Consider the following 18,920-nt stretch of genomic DNA (forward strand, 5'->3'; position numbering starts at 1 on the left):
AAAATTCTTGTCCATCGGTTCGGCTGGCGTGATTAAGTTGCGTAACAGCTTGTATGTTTCCGCGCCCATTAGATCCAGAAGCACTGAAGCTTTTTTTTCATCTTCTATTCCATTTGCGGTGCAAAACACCTCCACTCTTTCTACATATGTGGTCCAATCCTCTATCTTGTTATAAAAAACATCAATATTGCCAAAGTTAGGCTCTGTTTCGCTATCAAAAGCATCAATAATGCCAGACTTAGGCATTTAAAAAAAAAGATATGGTGCTTCCCGCGTTTTTCTTTCTGTAGCAAGATATGGCGCTTCCCGCGCTTTCCCGCCGCTGCTACCGATAACAACGCTGTTTTACTGTGGTTTCCGTTTATTCACTGCTGGAGACTCGTTCCCGATGGAGGTCTAAACTCTGACCTGCTTGCCGCGCCGGCTGTCTCCCGAGTGCACCCTCCCAGTCCGTTATTGCTTGCCTCCGATTTCGCTGCCTGTCTCAGCTGTAGAGCCTGCCGCTGGAGCCCCAGCCTGACGTTCAGGAAGGATTAGCGCAGTACCTGCCACCAGCTTGGCCAGCTGGTGAAACCACAGTTTCTCTTACTTCCTTGAGTCTTCTGGACGCTGGAGGAATCGATGTCCTTGAGGTGCTGCCGAATTGCAGGTAAGTCCATTTCCACTTCATCGCCACTGTAGTGTCCGTGTGTAGATAAAGACACTGAAGACAAGAGTTGGTTCATAGGTATTTACTAAGCAAGTCTGGGGGGGGGTTCTAAAGGATATACACAATACACAGGCTTATATAGCCCAAGTGGCAATTACCGGCATTACGCACACCTGGGGCTCTTAAAGGCACATACACCACAATTGCTCTTAAAGGCACATACACCACAAAGCCCACCCAGCGGGCTTAGCAGACCAATTAACAGGAAGCCGGTTACAGAGAACGTCAGCGTATGACGTTTCATCTGTCAAAAAAGATGAATTGCCATCGTTTGACAGCTCTGCGAAGCTGTCAAATAGTGACATTCTCTGTTGTTTGGTGAGTTCTTGTAGTCAAGGCTCACCAAACCTCTCTTGTGAGCAGAAAGCAGATGGCTGATGCATCGCAGAATGCAGCAGCCATTCTGTCATCTCTGCCAATCCCCAACGATTGAAGCCTGCAGGAAGAAACAAAGGTAAGGAAACTTTTTCTATCACTTTTCATTCACCTCACATACTTACCTCTCCACACTTGCACCCATCAGTCACCTCCACAGCGCACTTTTGGACCCCTCCGACCCCCGCAGACCCACTGCTCGCCTCGGTGACCCTGGTGGGGTTTCCCGACGTCGGGAAGCCCGCACCTCTGCTGGAAAAATGGGGATAATTCTCTTAACTGCCTGTTAACTACCTGTTAACAGGCAGTTAAGTGACTGTAATCCCCTTCCCACCTCCAGGAGACGGGACCCGGTGCAGGTAGGGTACCCACCTCCTGGGAAGATGGCACGGAGGCGGGTTGGGGACGGGATGGGTACCCGCCCCCAGATTCTGCCATTTTCCCGGCAGTCCCGCCTGCAAAATCACCCCCAAAGTATTTGTTTAATTTCTCTGCCATTGTCTTATTCCCCCATTATAATTTCTCCTGTCTCAGCCTGTAAGGGACCCACATTTACTTTTGCTAATTTTTTCCTTTTTACATACCTATAGAAGCTTTTACAGTCTGTTTTTATGTCTCTCGTTAGTTAACTCTCATATTCTATTTTCCCTTCCCGTATCAATTTCTTGGTCCTCCTTTGCTGAATTCTAAAATCCACCCAATCCTCAGGCTTACTACTCTTTTTGGCAACATTACATGCCCCTTCCTTTGATCTAATACTATCTTTAACTTCTCTTGTTAGCCATGGTTAGACCACTTTTTCTGTGGGATTTTTTTGCCTTAAATGAATGTATATTTGTTGTAAATTATGTATTAATTCTTTAAATGCTAGCCATTGCTTGCCTACCATCATACCTTTTAATGTAGTTTCCCAATCTACCTTAGCCAACTCGCCTCTCATATCTACGCAGTTTGCTTTGTTTAGATTTAAGACCCTAGTTTCGGATTTAACTAAATCACTTTCAAACTCAATATAAAATTCTATCATATTATGGTCACTCTTCCCTGAAGGCCCCTTTACTACAAGGTTATTAACTAACCCTTTCTCATTGCACAATACTTGATCTAAAATAACCTGTTCCCTAGTTGGTTCCTCAACCTACTGATCTAGAAAACTATCTTGCATACATTCCATGAATTCATCCTCCACACTATTACTGCAAATTTAGTTTGTCCAGTCTATATGTAGATTAACATCCCCCATGCGTACTGTATTACCCTTTGTTACATGCGCCTCTAATTTCCTGATTTATATTCTGCCCATTACAACTACTATTTGGGGGCCTATAAACAACTCCCACCAATGTTTTCTGCCTCTTACTGTTTCTTAGCTCCACCCAAACTGATTCTACTTCTTGATTTTCGGAGCTAAGATTCTTTCTCTCTACTGGCTTTATCCCATCCTTTATTATCAGGGCTACCCCTCTTTTCCATTTTGCCTATCTCTTCTAAAAGTTAAATATCCTGGAATATTTAGTTCCCAACCATGGCCACTTTGCAACCACGCCTCCGTTATGGCTATTAGATCAAATCTGTTCATTTCTATCTGCTATTAATTCATCTATTTTGTTGCAAATACTTCACACATTGAGATATAGTGCCTTTAACTTTGACTTTTTTCTATTTTTCCCTGATGTCACCTTAGTCACTGATGCCTTATTACATTTGTTACTCTCTCAGTCCCTTCCTGACCCACTCTGCTTATTTTTACCCCAAACTCTACTCTGCTCTAAAGCCTTGACATTTCTCACTGCTTTTAAATTTACTCTTTCCTGAATCCTCCCCCCCCCCCCCCCCCACCTTCATTAGTTTAAAGCCCTGTCTACTGTCCTAGTTATTCGGTTCGCCTGGACAATGGTCCCAGCCCGGTTTAGGTGGAGCCCGTTGCAATGGAACAGCTCCCTCTTTCCCCAGTACTGGTGCCAGTGCCCCATGAACTGAAACCCCTTCCTCCCACACCGCTCTTTGAGCCACGCATTTAAACCTCAAATCTGTTTGTCCCTATACCAATTTGCGTGTGGCTCAGGTAACAATCCAGAGATTATTACCTTTGAGGTTCTGTTTTTTAATTTGGATCCTTGCTCCTCAAACTCCCTCAGCAGAACCTCATTCCTAGTTGTACCTATGTTGTTGGTTCCTACGTGGACCATGACAACTGGATTCTCCCCCTCCCACTCGAAGTTCTTCTCCAGCCACGAGATGTCTTTAACCCTGGCACCGGGCAGGCAACGCAACCTTCGGAACTCTTGGTCGCGGCTGCAGAGAACATTATCTATCCCCCTGACTATATTACCACAGCTACATTCCCTTTCACTCCACCCCCTCCACTTAAATGGCCTCCTGCACCATGGTGCCATGGTCAGCTTGCTCATCCATCCTGCAGGCTTTTCCCTAATCCACACAGGCAGCAAGAACCTCATGCTTGTTGGACAAGAGCAAAAGCGGAAGCTCCTGCTGCACTGCACCTGGGGTCCCCTTACCTGCCTGAGTTGCAGTCACACCCTCCTGTCCCTGACCACTAACCAGACCTGTATCACTACCTAACCTAAGGAGTGTGACTGCATCTTGTCTCCCCATCCCTGATGCCCCACAATGTCTGCACCTCAGACTCCAGCTCAAAAGCTCTGAGCTGAAGTTCCTCAAGATGCAGGCACTTACTGCAAACGTGATTGTCCGGGATCACAATGCTCTCCACAAACTCCCACATGCTGCAGTTGCGGCACACCACCTGCACTGCCATCCCTATATGACCTTGTTTTATTTAATTAAATTTGTAATTAACTAACTTGGTTTACAGTGTAGTTTCTTGGCTACTTACTTGATCTAGATTAAGTTAAGCATACTGAAATTAAATATCTACCTATAACACAAAGCACTACAAGTAGTGTAGGCAAAAAGCAGCAACTCCTTCCCCCTCTTGTCCAAATTCGCACTCTTTCCAAATTCCCAAATAAAACACACTGTTCAAGTCCACTCCATTTAATCTCGCACACTCTTAACTCATTTCAGCTGCTATAGGTTCTTAAAAACATTTTATTTCCTCAATGTGGACAATACTTGACCATGTTTCCCTGGTGTCATTGTTTTGTTTCTGTAACATTGCTTTACAACTGCATGGCTTGCTTAAGAGTCAACCACATAGCGTGGAACTTGAGTCACACAGGCCAGACCGGGTAGAGTTTGAAATTTCACAACTTTCCATGATGGGATTTGAACTCTTTGTTGCTATTCCAGTATCGTAGCCACTACACTGTACCCTGTCACGGCTTGGGGAAGGAAATAACAAGTTTAAGGATGCAGAACTCTAAATGCATACGTGGGTACACGAAGATTGCAGAATCCACTGGATATTGATAATCAAATCAGTCATGGGAACAAAGCTAGCAGTTGTTTACAGTGTCAGTTCATTATTTTCACACACACATGGAGAGGCGTGTGAAGTTCATTAATGGATCAAAATATGAATTCTGTTAATGTAATTAAAAAAGTAAAATGAACAGAAGTCATAAACTACTGGTGGAAATAAATTGTGTTAATTAAAGTGAATTTAGTACAGAATTAGGTCATTAAAAAAAATGTTTCTGTCCACGATTGTCAAAGCCTCAAGCTGAACCCTAGTCTGTCCCCTAGTGGCTTCAATTTCTAGCACATGACACACATGGAAACCGAGAAAGTCTCCATTTGTTTTTTTGTTCAGCCAGTCGTACTCTAAATTACCACTAGCAAGTTTGATCTGTTCTGCACTGTTGCATATAATGGGAGTTCCCTGAACTTATCTATTTTGTTTCAATAACAATTTACTGTATGTTTCAGAAAATGGTTCCAATCGTGCAGTGTGATTTAACCCATTCACTGGCCACTATTTGCTGTTTTTTGTGATGAGCTACTGTCATTTTTATTTCCCAGTTTGTAAATATCAGCCTGAAAATAGAAAACTGATCAATGTTGATGTGGCAACAATCATGCAAAGCCTCCACCCAGACTAAAACAGCTGCCTTTATTTGACACATTTCAGCAAAGTTCCTAGGTAGATCGCAGCAAATGGTGTAAATGTGTGGAAAATTAATGTGCCCCAAGGTATTATAAATTGATGTTAAAAGTATCAACTTTACGAGCTAGTGATATTGTGATTTCACCAGTAAAAGATTAGGTAGTAATGCACGAGGAAAACGTCTGTACTTTTTGACTTTAGAACATCAGTGGTTGTTTTCACATAAAACAATGACACAAAATTCTGATTACTCGTTAAAACCAAGTGTAGGATTTAGATAAAGCGGCTTTGAGGTGGGTGGAATAATTGGACCAGGGCATGCAGACCTCATTCAGTGCCCATTTTAAAGTGATGTATTCTACCCTTTTTATATAATATTTGTATTTCTCTTATTTATAGTTAAATAGCAATATTTGAAAAGCAGATAAATGGAGAGGGTTGGAGCAGCTCAGGTTAAGGAACTGGAAACTGCAAAACTGAGGTGCTACAGCCTCACCACTGTTGGGAGAGTGTCATTACACAGGAAGATCGTAACGGGACTAGGCCATTCAGCCCCTTGAGCATATTCCACCATTCAGTTAGATCATGCCTGATCGGCACCTCGACTCCATTTACCCACTTTTGATCCATATCCCTTTGTATCCTTAGCTAACAAAAATCTATCAATCTCAGGCTTGAAAGTTTCAATTTGACCCACCATCCACAGTCTTTTGGGGGAGAGAGTTCCAGATTTCCACTACCTTTGAGTGGAAAAAGTACTTGATTTCACTTGTAAATGGCCGTGCTCTAATTTTAAGATTATGCCCTCTTGTTTTGGATTATCCCACCAGAAGAAGTAGTTTCTCTGTATCTATCCTATGGAATCCCTTTATCATTTTGAAGACCTCGATTAGATCACCCCTCAACCTTCTAAACTCAAAGGAGCACAAGTCAAATTTATGCAACCGGCCCTCGTAATTTAACCCTCTAAATCCTGGTATAATTCTCTTGAATCTGTACTTTACCCCCTCCAAGCCCAATATATCCTGCCTGAGGTTCAGTGCCCAAAACGCAGTGCTCCAGATGGGATCTGACCCAGGCTCTGTACAGCTGAAGCATCACTTCCTCACTTTTGTATTCCATTCCCCTTGAGATAAAGGCCAGCATTCCATTAGCCTTTTTGATTATTTTTTGTACTTGTGCACCAGTTTTTAGTGATTTGTGTACACGGACACCTAAACCCCTGTGCTCCTCGTCACTCACCATTAAGACAATATTTAGATTTATCTTTCTCTGATCCTAAGAAACGCACTTGTCTGTGTTGAACTTCATCTGTCACAGTGTTACCCACTCACTGAGTCTGTCTACATCTCTTTATAATTCCCTGCTCCAATCTACACAACTTACTGTGCCTCCTAACTTAGTGTCAGCTGAAAACTTGGATATACAATACTCTATTCCTTCATCCAAGTCACTAATGTATATGGTGAAAAGCTGAGGCCCCAGTACAGATCCCTGGGGCACGTCAATCAGAGAATGTTCCTTTGCCACTACTCTCTGTCATCTACCTACCAGCCAAATATCAACAAAACAATTTGCATTTATATAGCACCTTTAACATAACAAAATGTCCTAAGCTGCTTCACAGGAGCCTTATCGAGCAAAATTTTACACTGAGCCATATAAGGAGATACTAGGACAGGAGGCCAAAGAGGTAGGATTTAAGGAGCATCTTAAAGTTGGAAAGAGAGGTTTGGGGAGGGAATTCCAAATTAAGGGCTTAGACAGCTGAAGGCGGGCTGCCAATAAAGGGACAAAAGAAATCAACCCATGTCACAAGGTTACCTCCAATTCCGTGTACTTTTATTTTTGCTAATAACCTTGTGCGGGTCATTACCAATTACAATGGCCAGTCTTCATAGACAGTTTCCATTATAAATGTGAAAATAAGAATTTATATTGATACAAAAATATGCCAACTGGAATTGAGGTTTTGCAGAGACAAGATTTTTAATATATAGATATTTTTCTTTTGAGTTCATTTTTGCAATTATATTATTATGGAGGCAGTTAGAACAGATATACTTGCAAATTCCATGAGTCAATAGGTTGTTCTAAACGTATATTTTACCCACACTACGAAGCAGTAGTGTTGACATTGTTTGTCTTCATGGTGCTTAGGTGGCTACCATGAAACCGTGCAGGTCATGTATAAAGTTTAATTCAGTGCTCCTGTTAATTTGTGTATATATATATCAAGTTACCAATACTGTCCGATCTTGGCGGGGGGGGGGGTGGAATTTGGTTGATTTGTACCTAAGAGGGTGATAACGGGGCGCAAAACAACTAGCGCCTGGGCACGGCGCTGCCAATGCCCCCCCCCCCGGGAAATTCAGCGGGAGGTTAGCGGCGGCGGTAACCGTTAGCGCCCCGCGACGCTACGCCTCTGGCGATGGCGTCATCACCGTGCGCAGTGCGCCGCTCGCGCCCCGGCCGCAATCTTCGGTAGCGCTCCCTGACTTGCCACCGGACGCTATGTCCCACGGGGTCAGGGGGGGCCTACCTGCGGCAGGGGCGGTGCAAATTAAAGGGGAGGTGCCAGGTGGCCATTTTTGTTGCTGGCCACCTGCCAGCACCTGCCCCGTTGCTGTCCGTGGCTTTCCATGAGCTCAGCACTCCTCTTGAGTGCCGGGCTCTTTTGCCGGCACTCCGATCCCTGGTGGCCCAGCTGGGCACCCGGGTCGCGCTGCACTAGGCCCCTCCCCTTTAATAAGAGGAGGAAGGCTTGCAGTACCGCGGCACATAGCGCCATGATATTCACTCGCAGTGCCCCAAGGGGGAGGCGGGGCACTTCCAATAATGCCCCACCTCCCTCTTGGGACGCCACCAGTGACTTTCGGGCGCGAGTGCGCTATTTTGGGGCGCTAAAAGTAGCGCCCTGGCAAACTTAGCGCCTCAAAGGGGGCGCGACCCAAGTTTTCCCTGTTATGATTTATCCCACAATTAAGCAACAGCCTTAAGAACAGCCCTTTCCAAACTTCCAGGCTCATGAAATTCAAAAAGGACAAACCAGTGACTTTAAAATAGAAGTGGAATTCGATTGGAGTTGCCTGGCTCCATGGGCCACATTGCCTGAGCATGGAGGCTGCATATGGCCAATGGGCTGTAGTTTGGACATCCTTGTACAACTTTAAATGCCAACAGCTTTAAATCACTGCAACCTTGTTGTTTAGAAGCGTGGGCGGCGATTTCAACACACTGCTTAAAATAAGTATAATAATTAGTTGATTCAGGATTATAACCCAATCATAGCACAGATGTTCATTTCACCGTGATCTAATTTTATTTAAAGCTCCATGAACCTCAGCTGGCCCTTGCTGTTTTTCAGAAAAGCTCTTGTTTACTGCACAGAATCCCTCTACTTCCTGTAGTTTTGTTTTTGAATACTATTCTGTAGCATAACATCTTGGTATGTGTGCTCTCAGCTGGGTGAACAATTTTCAATACAACATTTATACGGCTTTTTATCTGCATCTTCCTGTCTGTTGCAGTATTATCTGTTGCATTTGTTGTGCTAATTGTGCAGTGTTTCTGTTCAGTTGGGTGTTGCTAATGTAGTCCACAAAGTACATTTGAAAGGTTTGTCTGATTTTATTTTTTCTTGTTCTTTCAGTCTGACGGTAGTGGATTCTGATGGTGCCAGCAACTCGACCACAGCAGCCCTCACTGTGCATAAAGCAGTGGACTATCCACCTGTAGCTAATGCTGGTGCGAATCAGGTCCTTACACTGCCCAAGAACTCCATCATGCTCTATGGCAACCAAAGCACAGATGACCATGGAATTGTCAGCTATGAGTGGTCCCTAAGCCCCAAAAGTAAGGGCAAAGTAGTTGAAATGCAGGTAGGAAAACATGTACACTGTCCTCCCAACATCCAAATTTAAGAATATTCTATTTGGAGGAATAAAACGTGCATGATATTTATGGAATAAAGTAAATAATGCAGCCTTCAGAAGAATGCTCGTGAACCCACACTTAAGGAGGAAAAAGCCATAACCACCAAAACTCTTAAGTTCACAGTGATTCTGGTTGATAAAAGGATGAATTGAGATTCATAATCGACGTTCCCGCTAAGCCGCACAGCCATTTAAAGGGACCGCAGACCAAAAATAAAAATAAGAGGGAACAATGTTCATAATGTGTCATTTAATATAATTCAGTGTTGCAGCTGTGTGTTCAGCAAATTTAATCACTTTGCTTCCTTCCACTGAAATGGGGAGGGGTAAAATCTGATCACCCTGCCATTGACCACTATTAGTTAATGGAAAAGAAATCTAACTTTGCATTGTTGCTAACATGATGTGAATATGTGACTGCTCATTTATATACTGAGCCACAGTTCTAGGCAGGAGGGGCTATTTAACACACAGTGCATTTTACACACTTTCCATTTGTTTAGGGTGTACGGACATCATCTCTCCAGCTGTCAGCGATGCAGGAAGGGGACTACATCTTTCAACTAACAGTCATGGACTCAGCAGGCCACCAGGCTACCGCTGAGGTGATGGTTATAGTACAACCAGGTACGTTTTTATAAAGATATGCTTGCACAAACAAGTGCAAGAAAGATTACAACATACTTTAAATCTTCCCCTTTTTATTCCTCCAACCCAATTTCCATTTATCATGCTGCAGCAATGCAGTCAATTAGTGATATAACTACCCACAAAAGTAAAGTGGTGGTAAGCAGACTATTTGAAAGGAGTCGGAGGAACTATTACTCATTCTCATTAGGCTAATAGGTGAAGGACATTTGTACTCGGCAGTAAGTTGCAGAAGAACAAACTTGCATTTAGAAAGCGCCTTTCACATCCTCGGGTTGTTCCAAAGCTCTTCAGGGCCAATTAATTACTTCTGAAGTATAATCACTATGTTTTTTAGGCAAAAGCAGCAGCCAATTTGTGCTCAGCAAGGTTCCACAAACAGCAATGAGTCAAATGACCAGATTATCTGTTTTGGTGATCTTGGCTGACATGAATACTGGCCAGAACACCAGGAGAACTCCCTGCTCTTTATTAAAAAAAAAAAAGTGCCATGGGAACTTTCCCTTGGTTTAACATCTCACCCGAAAGACAGCATTTTCAATCATGCAACACTCCCCAAGTTCTGTACTGAAGTTTATTTTCCCTTGTTTTGCTGATTGCTTTTCCAGAAAATAATAAAGCCCCAGTGGCTGATTCAGGACCGGATAAAGAGCTGACTCTTCCTGTGGATAGCACAACATTGGATGGCAGCAAAAGCACAGATGACCAGAAGATTGCTTCCTACCTTTGGGTAAAAACAAGGTAAAACATCGATCTCATATTAAATGTAATGGTTCTTAGGGTGGGTCCACTAAAAACGAGCATAATTCAAACAAAGAAATTCTAATCACTCCTGTTGCATAAAAATCATGATCAGGCGCTTAACGGTATCTTACTCTGTGAGTAAATAATGTCACTAACGGCTATTCACTCTGATTGCTCCAGTAACTTTTTGGCATTTTCATCTTCTAAATAACTATTTTAAGTATCTAGTATGAAATAGATGTGCTGCGGTATTGTCATCCTGAAGGATTCCCTTTAGTGTGTGTGCTGCTGCACGAACTGGGATTGCACTCTGCAAAGTATTATCTAGTTTTCCTATCGAAGTGCTTGGCTTCCATTTGTTGCCTCTCTCTGATAGCATAGCTACTGCAAGACATAACTATTCTGATGTTTTCAAAACACCAGCTGTGAACAAAGCCCGTGATGTGATTAAAAAAACTCTGCTTTATTCACATCTAGGGCCTTGAAATCCGACCGGCCCACTCACCTGCTGGTTGTGCATTGGAGTGAGCTTTAAATGCACCCACATGCAAAGATGCAGACCCTATCCCAAATCCTGGGGATAGGGTGATCCGCATACTTGGGGCAGGCGGCCTGTGCCTGTAAGGGCACATCAGCAGTGCCTGTGCCAACAGAGTCCTGGAAAACCCGAGTGGCATCCTGTTGCTGCAATGTGGAAGTCAGAGGCCCTTATCTAACGGAACAGCTAAGTAGGAAATCTTCCCCCTTCACCTCAAAGGGGCACCAAGATAGGCCTCTAAATGTAATTGATGCCTTTTCCCTCAAGCATTTTGCAGCCTTTGGTTTGCCCATAACAGAACATATGCTTGCTCACAGTAGGCGAGGGATTCTCTTGGGCCTATCGGGTAGCATACTGAAATTTCCTGGGGAAGCAATGGAAGACCCCCCGGATATATCCCCTCGACATAGGCGAGGTGAGAGGAGTGATGGGTGGAAGATCTGACCTCTTCTCCATGGGGCAGAATCCCAGTGGAACCAAGTTGCACCCCATTTTCTCACCGCCCCCCTCCACACACACAGACGCACACGATGTGCCCAAGCCCAGGTTGCAATTTCTGGCCCCAAATGTTTATGGGTATGTTTCATTACCGCTACCCCTTATTAAAAACTAACAATCTGGTTCAATTTTTAAAATTAATTGAAGAATTACACTGTGTCAATGAGGATTAAATTATAGTGAAACTCTTTAAAATTGGTCATTTGAGCTTTGTAACAGTCAGTGATTTTTTTTGTTGTTGATTATTGAAAGAGACAATTTCATACATTGTGCACTAATTAAAATGAGAAAAAAATCAAAAAATTATTTGAGACTTTTAGTTTAGTATGACCCAGATTGTAACATTTTACTGAACAATCTGCTTTCAAAGGATTTTTTTAATTGTCTGAAGTCCATCTGGAAAGGTAGACCAGTAACCTGTCAGCAGCTGAAAAAGTCAGGCAAAATCCTGACTACAGAGAATTCCCACTAAAATGAGAAAATGTGCTTAGTTATTTTTCCCTGCCATCCCTGAGCTTAGACAGTGTTTCTGTAGGGCATCCCACCCAAGACCTGATGAGACATAGCAGAAGGATATCCAATGTATTTGAATATCTAGCAGCCTTGGGACAGAAACATACAAAGCCAGGATTAAGAAGTGAAAATCGGGAGACCTGTGCTTTCAGACAGCGTACCTCTGACTCCGATTTTAATAGTGTAACTGTCGTTACCTCCTATTAATGCAAACCTAAGATGAAATTTGATGGTTTTGTATTTCAGCGGCCCTGATGGTGTGAAAATTGAGAATGCAGACACTGCCATCGCCACAGTAACCGGTCTTCAGGTTGGGTCATATGAGATTACACTGACCGTGAAAGATGAAAGAAAACTGGAGAGTCATGATTCTGTTCGAATCATTGTGAGAGAGGGTATGTATGTTTTCAGATCTGTAAAAGATGGCAATAGGTTTAAACCAAGTAATAAAGAAAAAAGTAACAGTTCAAAGTAATTATGCTAATTGTAACCTTAAAGTATGCTCTTGTTAATGGTTTTTGTCCATGTTTTCTCTATGTTGTTGATGATTACTTTTCTTTTTACTGTAGTTTTCAGCACTGAGGAAATTAAGGTCATAGATCACATTTTAAAATGGCACAGGGCTTGACACTTCAGTTAATGTCTCTGATTGAAGAGGACCATGGCAAAATATTTAGGAAGTTATAGGCTTGATTGGCATCCCATCCACCACCTTAAACTATCACTCCCTCCGCATTGTGGCTGCAGTGTGTACCATCTACAAAATGCACAGCAGCGACTTGCCAAGGCTTCTTCAGCAGCACCTCCCAAACCCGCGACCTCTACCACCTAGAAGGACAAGGGCAGCAGGCGCATGGGAGCACCACCACCTCCAAGTTCCCCTCCAAATCGCACACCATCCTGACTTGGAAGTATATCGCTGATCCTTCATTGTCAGTGGGTCAAAATCCTGGAACTCCCTACCTAACAACACTGTGGGAGTACCTTCAACACACAGACTGCAGCGGTTCAAGAAGGTCACCACCTTCTTGAGGGCAATTACGGATGGGCAATAAATGCTGGCCTTGCCAGTAACGAATAAAAAGAAAAGAGCAGACGTCAAAATCATATTTGGGCCTGTTGATAACTCATTCCAATGATGGAGATTTCAAACTAGTTGGATTGACTGGTTTTGGATTCATTGATTCTAGTACACACAAATTTAAAGAATGTCTGGTCTACCAAACGGAAAATGCCTCTAGGAAAATATTGAAAGTGACATCAAGGGAAAATAAAATCACAATGTTATCTTGGTTATTGCTATGATTATAAATGAAAGTCAAAGCGTGAAGTTTTCTCCCGGTAGTTTTTTTTAAGCTGTCTATTCTTCTGTCCATTGCAAAAATTAAACATTGTATCAGGTTTCAAGCAGACTGCTGCAATGATCAACAAGTTTCACAGTCAGAAGAGAGCTGCTCAACTGGTGTATGTTGCAGGTCTGCCAGAGAGCAGTTCTCATTGTACGTGTGTAGGCTGGCATCCTTCCTGGTCCTGCATACTACATCCAGAGTTTCAGAATTAAAATTTAGTTTCAATACCAACAAGGACTGTCGAGTCCCAGCAAGCATTCAGAGTACTATAGGGTACTGTATTTTTCTTTTTTTCATTTCTGTTTAATCATATAGAAACATATGAAAAGAAGTGCGAGAAAAGATCATCAGGCTATTAAAACGTAGTCCATCAGATACCTGTACAAGATTCACCCACCCCCTTAACCGCCAGAAAAAAACTAACCAATTCAGAAAAAGCTCTGGCAATCAAGCAAACAATACTTTATAAAGTGTGTTTTACTAATTCTTACTAAAATGTAGTACAGCAGTGATAACTTTGTTAAATGGGCCACTGCACTTTGAGTAAAACTCCTTGCCACATTTTGTTGATATTGAATAAGCACAGGGGCTCTTGCATTACATAACCCTGGTAGATGAAAGTTATATAAAGACAGTTTGTGTTGACAATTAAGTCTTGAAATGTATAACTAAAGCCCTAAAATTGAAGAAACCAGTATTGTTACGAATTAGGTTACAAGTATGAATGGGTATCTGACTGGGCTATTAATTGCAGCATTGCATTTGAACCTGATATGTGAATTACATTTGTATTTTAATATTTTCTAAGATCTGTGGTATGGATAACAAATGTATTTCTGTTTTACAGAAAGCAACAAGGCTCCAGTTGCTAAGATAGCAAGGAATGTAGTGATCACCCTACCCAGTAACACAGCTATGCTTGATGGATCAAAATCATCAGACGATAAGGGGATTGTCAGCTACCTGTGGATGAGAGACGAGAGCAGTCCAGCAGCTGGAGTAAGTAGTTCAGTTCACAAATGAAATGCGCTATAAAAACATTGCACCAATTTTGTTGTAGTCATTGTTTAATGAGTTGAAAAGATATATAAGTGCCCTGATATTTACAGGGAGGGTGCGTGGGAGCTCGGTTGGGAGAGGGTGGGGTGGGAAGTCCGAGGATACAGAGGGCCTGCTGATATTAACGGCAGGACTTCATTATCATTTTCTTCTTCCGTTTCCCACCCGGCTAAATTGACAGGCTGGGGTTGGCTGTCGGGCGGGAAAACCAGTGGCAGGAGGCCGCAACTGGGGTCCTTTAGGAACGGTCCCCCGAGGGGAGGGGTCAATGCCCAGCAATCTGGAGGGAGGGCACGGGATCGGAGCTTGGTGGGGGTGGGGGAAGGGATGTCGGTCAAAGCCTGGCAGGAGGCTTGAAATCGGGGCTTCGTGGTGAGGTGGGGTTGGGGGGAGAGGGGGCAGTGGCGATCATGGTATCGAGGAGAGGAAACAATCGGGAGAAGGGAGGCCCCAGGTTTCCTTGAGTGGCCAGGGAGGGGGGTGGTGGGAGAGCACTCCTGCTCCTCCTGGCCCACAAGGAGTGCTCTAAAAAGCACTAACCTGCTGCTCTCATCTCCATTTCAGTGCCATGTTTCCCAAGCTCTGGGAAACCTGGCCGGTAGCTGTTAAATTTAAATCGGGCTCCCAACTGCACGGTGAGAGTCCAATTTAAATATGATAATGAAGTGTCCTGCCTGTCGTGGTGTGGGGGCGTTAGTATCGAGGCCAAGGTATCATAGGTATAGGTAAATTATGAAGGTTCGTGTAGAAATACAATTGTAATGCAATGTTCTCCATGAGAGCATTGTATTTAGTTATGGAATGGTGCTTGTTTTTTTAATGTTGTCTTAATGTGATATTCTACTTATTTGAAAAATGATCTCTTCACCAACACTTTGACCAAACAGAAACAATTATGATTATTACCATTTGCAAATGTTCTCTCAGCGATACAAAACAATATCAAACAACAACAACTTGTATTTATATAGCGCCTTTAACGTAGTAAAACATCCCAAGGTGCTTCGCAGGATTATTATAAGACAAACAATTGACACCGAGCCACATAAGGAGAAATTAGGGCAGGTGATCAAAAGCTTGGTCAAAAAGGTAGGTTTTAAGGAGCGTCTAAGGGAGGAAAGAGAGGCAGAGAGGTTTAGGCAGGGAATTCTGTAGCTTGGTGCCGAGGCAACAGAAGGCACGGCCACCAATGGTTGAGCGATTATTATCAGGGATGCTCAAGAGGGCAGAATTAGAGGAGCGCAGGGTGGGGGTGGGTGGAAATAGGCAGTCTTGTTATGTGGTCGGAAACTCACTTCAGGGTCAAATATGACACCAAGGTTGCGAACAGTGTGGTTCAGCCTCAGACAGATGTTAGGGAGAGGGATAGAGTCAGTGACTAGGGGACGGAGTTTGTGGCGGGGACCGAAAACAATGGCTTCGGTCTTCCCAATATTTAATTGAAGAAAATTTCTGCTCATCCAGAACTGGATGTCTGAGAAGCAGTCTGACAATTTAGAGACCATGGAGGAGTCGAGAGAAGTGGTGGTGAGGTAGATCTGGGTGTCGTCAGCGTGCACGTGGAAACTGACGCTGTGTTTTCGGGTGATGTCGCCTAGGGGAAGCATGTAGATGTGAACTAGGAGGGGGACACCAGAGATAACTATGCGGGAGCGGGAAGAGAAGCCGTTGCAGGTTGATTCTCTGGCTACGATTAGATAGCTAAGAATGGAACCAGGCCAGTGCAGTCCCACCCAGCTGGATGACGGTGGAGAGGCGTTGGAGAAGGATGGAGTGGTCAACCGTGTCAAAGGCTGCAGACAAGTCAAGATGGACGAGGAGGGATAGTTTACCTTTGCCACAGTCACTAAAGTGAACGTTGGTCCCTTAGAGGATGAGACCAGGGAAACTAGTGGTGGGGAACATGGAGATGGCAAAGACGCTGAACAAATATTTTGTATCAGTCTTTACAGTAGAGGACACTAAAAATATCCCAACACTGGACAAACAGGGGACAATGGGGGGGGAGGAGCTAAACACGATTAAAATCACTAAGGAGATGGTACTCGGTAAAATAATGGGACTTAAGGCGGATAAATCCCCCGGACCTGATGGCCTACATCCTAGGGTCTTGAGAGGAGTGGCGGTAGGGATTGTGGATGCATTGGTGATTATTTTCCAAAACTCCCTGGACTCAGGAAAGGTCCCGGCAGATTGGAAAACTGCTAATGTAACACCCTTATTTAAGAAGGGAAGTAGACAAAAAGCTGGAAACTATAGACCAGTTAGCCTAACATCTGTGGTTGGCAAAATGTTGGAGTCCATTATTAAGGAAACAGTAACAGAGCATTTGGATAAACATAATTTAATAGGACAGAGTCAGCATGGTTTTATGAAGGGGAAGTCATGTTTGACAAATTTGCTCGAATTCTTTGAGGACGTAACATACAGGGTGGATAAAGGGGAACCAGTGGATGTAGTGTATCTGGACTTCCAAAAGGCATTTGACAAGGTGCCACACAAAAGATTACTGATCAAGATAAAAAATCACGGGATTGGGGGTCATATACTGGCATGGGTGGAAGATTGGCTATCTAACAGAAAACAGAGAGTTGGGATAAATGGTTCATTCTCAGGATGGCAATCAGTAACTAGTGGTGTTCCGCAGGGGTCAGTGCTGGGACCCCAACTCTTTACAATCTATATTAACGATTTGGAGGAAGGGACCGAGTGCAACGTATCCAAGTTTGCCGACGATACAAAGATGGGAGGGAAAGCAGTGAGTGAGGAGGACATAAAAAACCTGCAAAAGGACATAGACAGGCTAAGTGAGTGGGCAGAGATTTGGCAGATGGAATATAATATTGGAAAGTGTGAGGTTATGCACTTTGGCAGAAAAAATCAAAGAGCAAGTTATTATCTAAATGGAGAGAAACTTCAAAGTGCTACATTACAAAGGGATCTGGGGTCCTGGTGCATGAAACACAAAAAGTTAGTATGCAGGTGCAGCAGGTGATCAGGAAGGCCAATGGAATCTTGGCTTTTATTGCAAGGGGGATGGAGTATAAAAACAGGGACGTCTTGCTGCAGTTATACAGGGTATTGGTGAGGCCACACCTGGAATACTGCGTGCAGTTTTGGTTTCCATATTTAAGAAAAGATATACTTGCTCTCGAGGCGATTCAGAGAAGGTTCACTCGGTTGATTCCAGAGATGAGGGGGTTGACGTATGAGGAAAGGTTGAGTAGGTTGGGCCTCTACTCATTGGAGTTCAGAAGAATGAGAGGCGATCTTATCGAAACATATAAGATTGTGAGGGGTCTTGATCGGGTGGATGCAGTGAGGATGTTTCCACTGATGGGTGAGACTAGAACTAGGGGGCATAATCTTAGAATAAGGGGCTGCCCTTTCAAAACTGAGATGAGATACTTCTTCACTCAGAGGGTAGTAAATCTATGGAATTTGCTACCCCAGAGAGCTGTGGAAGCTGCAACATTAAATAAATTTAAAACAGAGATAGACATTTTCCTAGCAGATAAGGGAATTAGGGGTTACGGGGAGAGGGCAGGGAAGTGGACGTGAGTCTAGATTCGGATCAGCCATGATCCTATTGAATGGCGGAGCAGGCCCGAGGGGCCATATGACCTACTCCTGCTCCTACTTCTTATGTTCTTATGATGTCATTTCTGACTTTGATGAGAGTCGTTTCGGTACTGTGGCAGGGACAGAAACCTGATTGGAGGGATTCAAACATGGAATTGTGGGAAAGATGGGCACGGATTTGGGAGGTGACAACACATTCAAGGACTTTGGAGAGGAAAGGGAGGTTGGAGATGGGGCGGTAGTTTGCAAGGACGGAGGGGTCAAGGGTTGGTTTTTTGAGGAGAGAGGTGATGACGGCAGATTTGAGGGAGAGGAGACCTGAGGAGAGAGAACCGTTAACCATGTCCGCTAACATGGGAGCCAGAAAAGGAAGTTGGGGGGTCAGCAGCTTGGTGGGAATAGGATCGAGGGAGCAGGAAGTGGGGCTCGTGGACAAGATGAGCACGGCGAGGTCATAAGGGGAGATCGGGGAGAAACTGGAGAAAGATGTGAGTTCAGGGCTAGGGCAGAGGGGAACATTAGAGGAAGTTTGGCCCGGTGGGCTAGGGGAAGGAAAGGAAGTGGCAGAGGCAGCTGAACAGATGATCTCAATCTTGCAGACAAAGAAGTCCATGAGCTCCTCACACTTGTTGTTGGAGGTGAGGGTGGAGGAGACAGGGGAGAGGGGTTTAAGAAGACGGTTAGCAGTGGGGAATAGAAGCCGGGATTTATCTTTGCATTCCAGAATGATTCTGGAATAGTGAGCAACTTTGGCAGATGAGAGCAGGACCCGATAATGCTTTGTGGTCCAGCCAGATCTGGCAGTGAATGGCTAAACCAGTTGTCTGCCATATCCATTCAAGTCTGCGTCCCTTGGACTTAAGGGTGCGAAGATGAGGGCCGTACCAGAGGGAACAGCCAGGGTGAGAGACAGTAATTGTTTTAATAGGGACTAGGGCAT

At 43.9% G+C, this 18,920-nt stretch overlaps 1 protein-coding gene across 2 annotated transcripts in view; it reads left to right on the forward strand.

Annotated features, from left to right (window-relative positions):
* The window catches only part of LOC147103192 (dyslexia-associated protein KIAA0319-like protein), a 123,303-nt gene that overhangs the window by 81,363 nt on the left and 23,020 nt on the right, over positions 1 to 18,920 (forward strand). For both annotated transcript variants that reach the window (XM_085962584.1, XM_085962585.1), the window contains exons 10-14: positions 8,767 to 8,995; positions 9,553 to 9,676; positions 10,306 to 10,438; positions 12,237 to 12,385; positions 14,187 to 14,338. In XM_085962584.1, the coding sequence (XP_085818710.1) occupies positions 8,767 to 8,995; positions 9,553 to 9,676; positions 10,306 to 10,438; positions 12,237 to 12,385; positions 14,187 to 14,338 (787 nt within the window). The remainder of the gene's footprint in view (positions 1 to 8,766; positions 8,996 to 9,552; positions 9,677 to 10,305; positions 10,439 to 12,236; positions 12,386 to 14,186; positions 14,339 to 18,920) is intronic.

The sequence above is a fragment of the Somniosus microcephalus genome, chromosome 20, assembly GCF_052327205.1.
Source record: "Somniosus microcephalus isolate GS21.2 chromosome 20, FLI_Smic_1.0, whole genome shotgun sequence".
Classification (NCBI taxonomy): domain Eukaryota; kingdom Metazoa; phylum Chordata; class Chondrichthyes; order Squaliformes; family Somniosidae; genus Somniosus; species Somniosus microcephalus.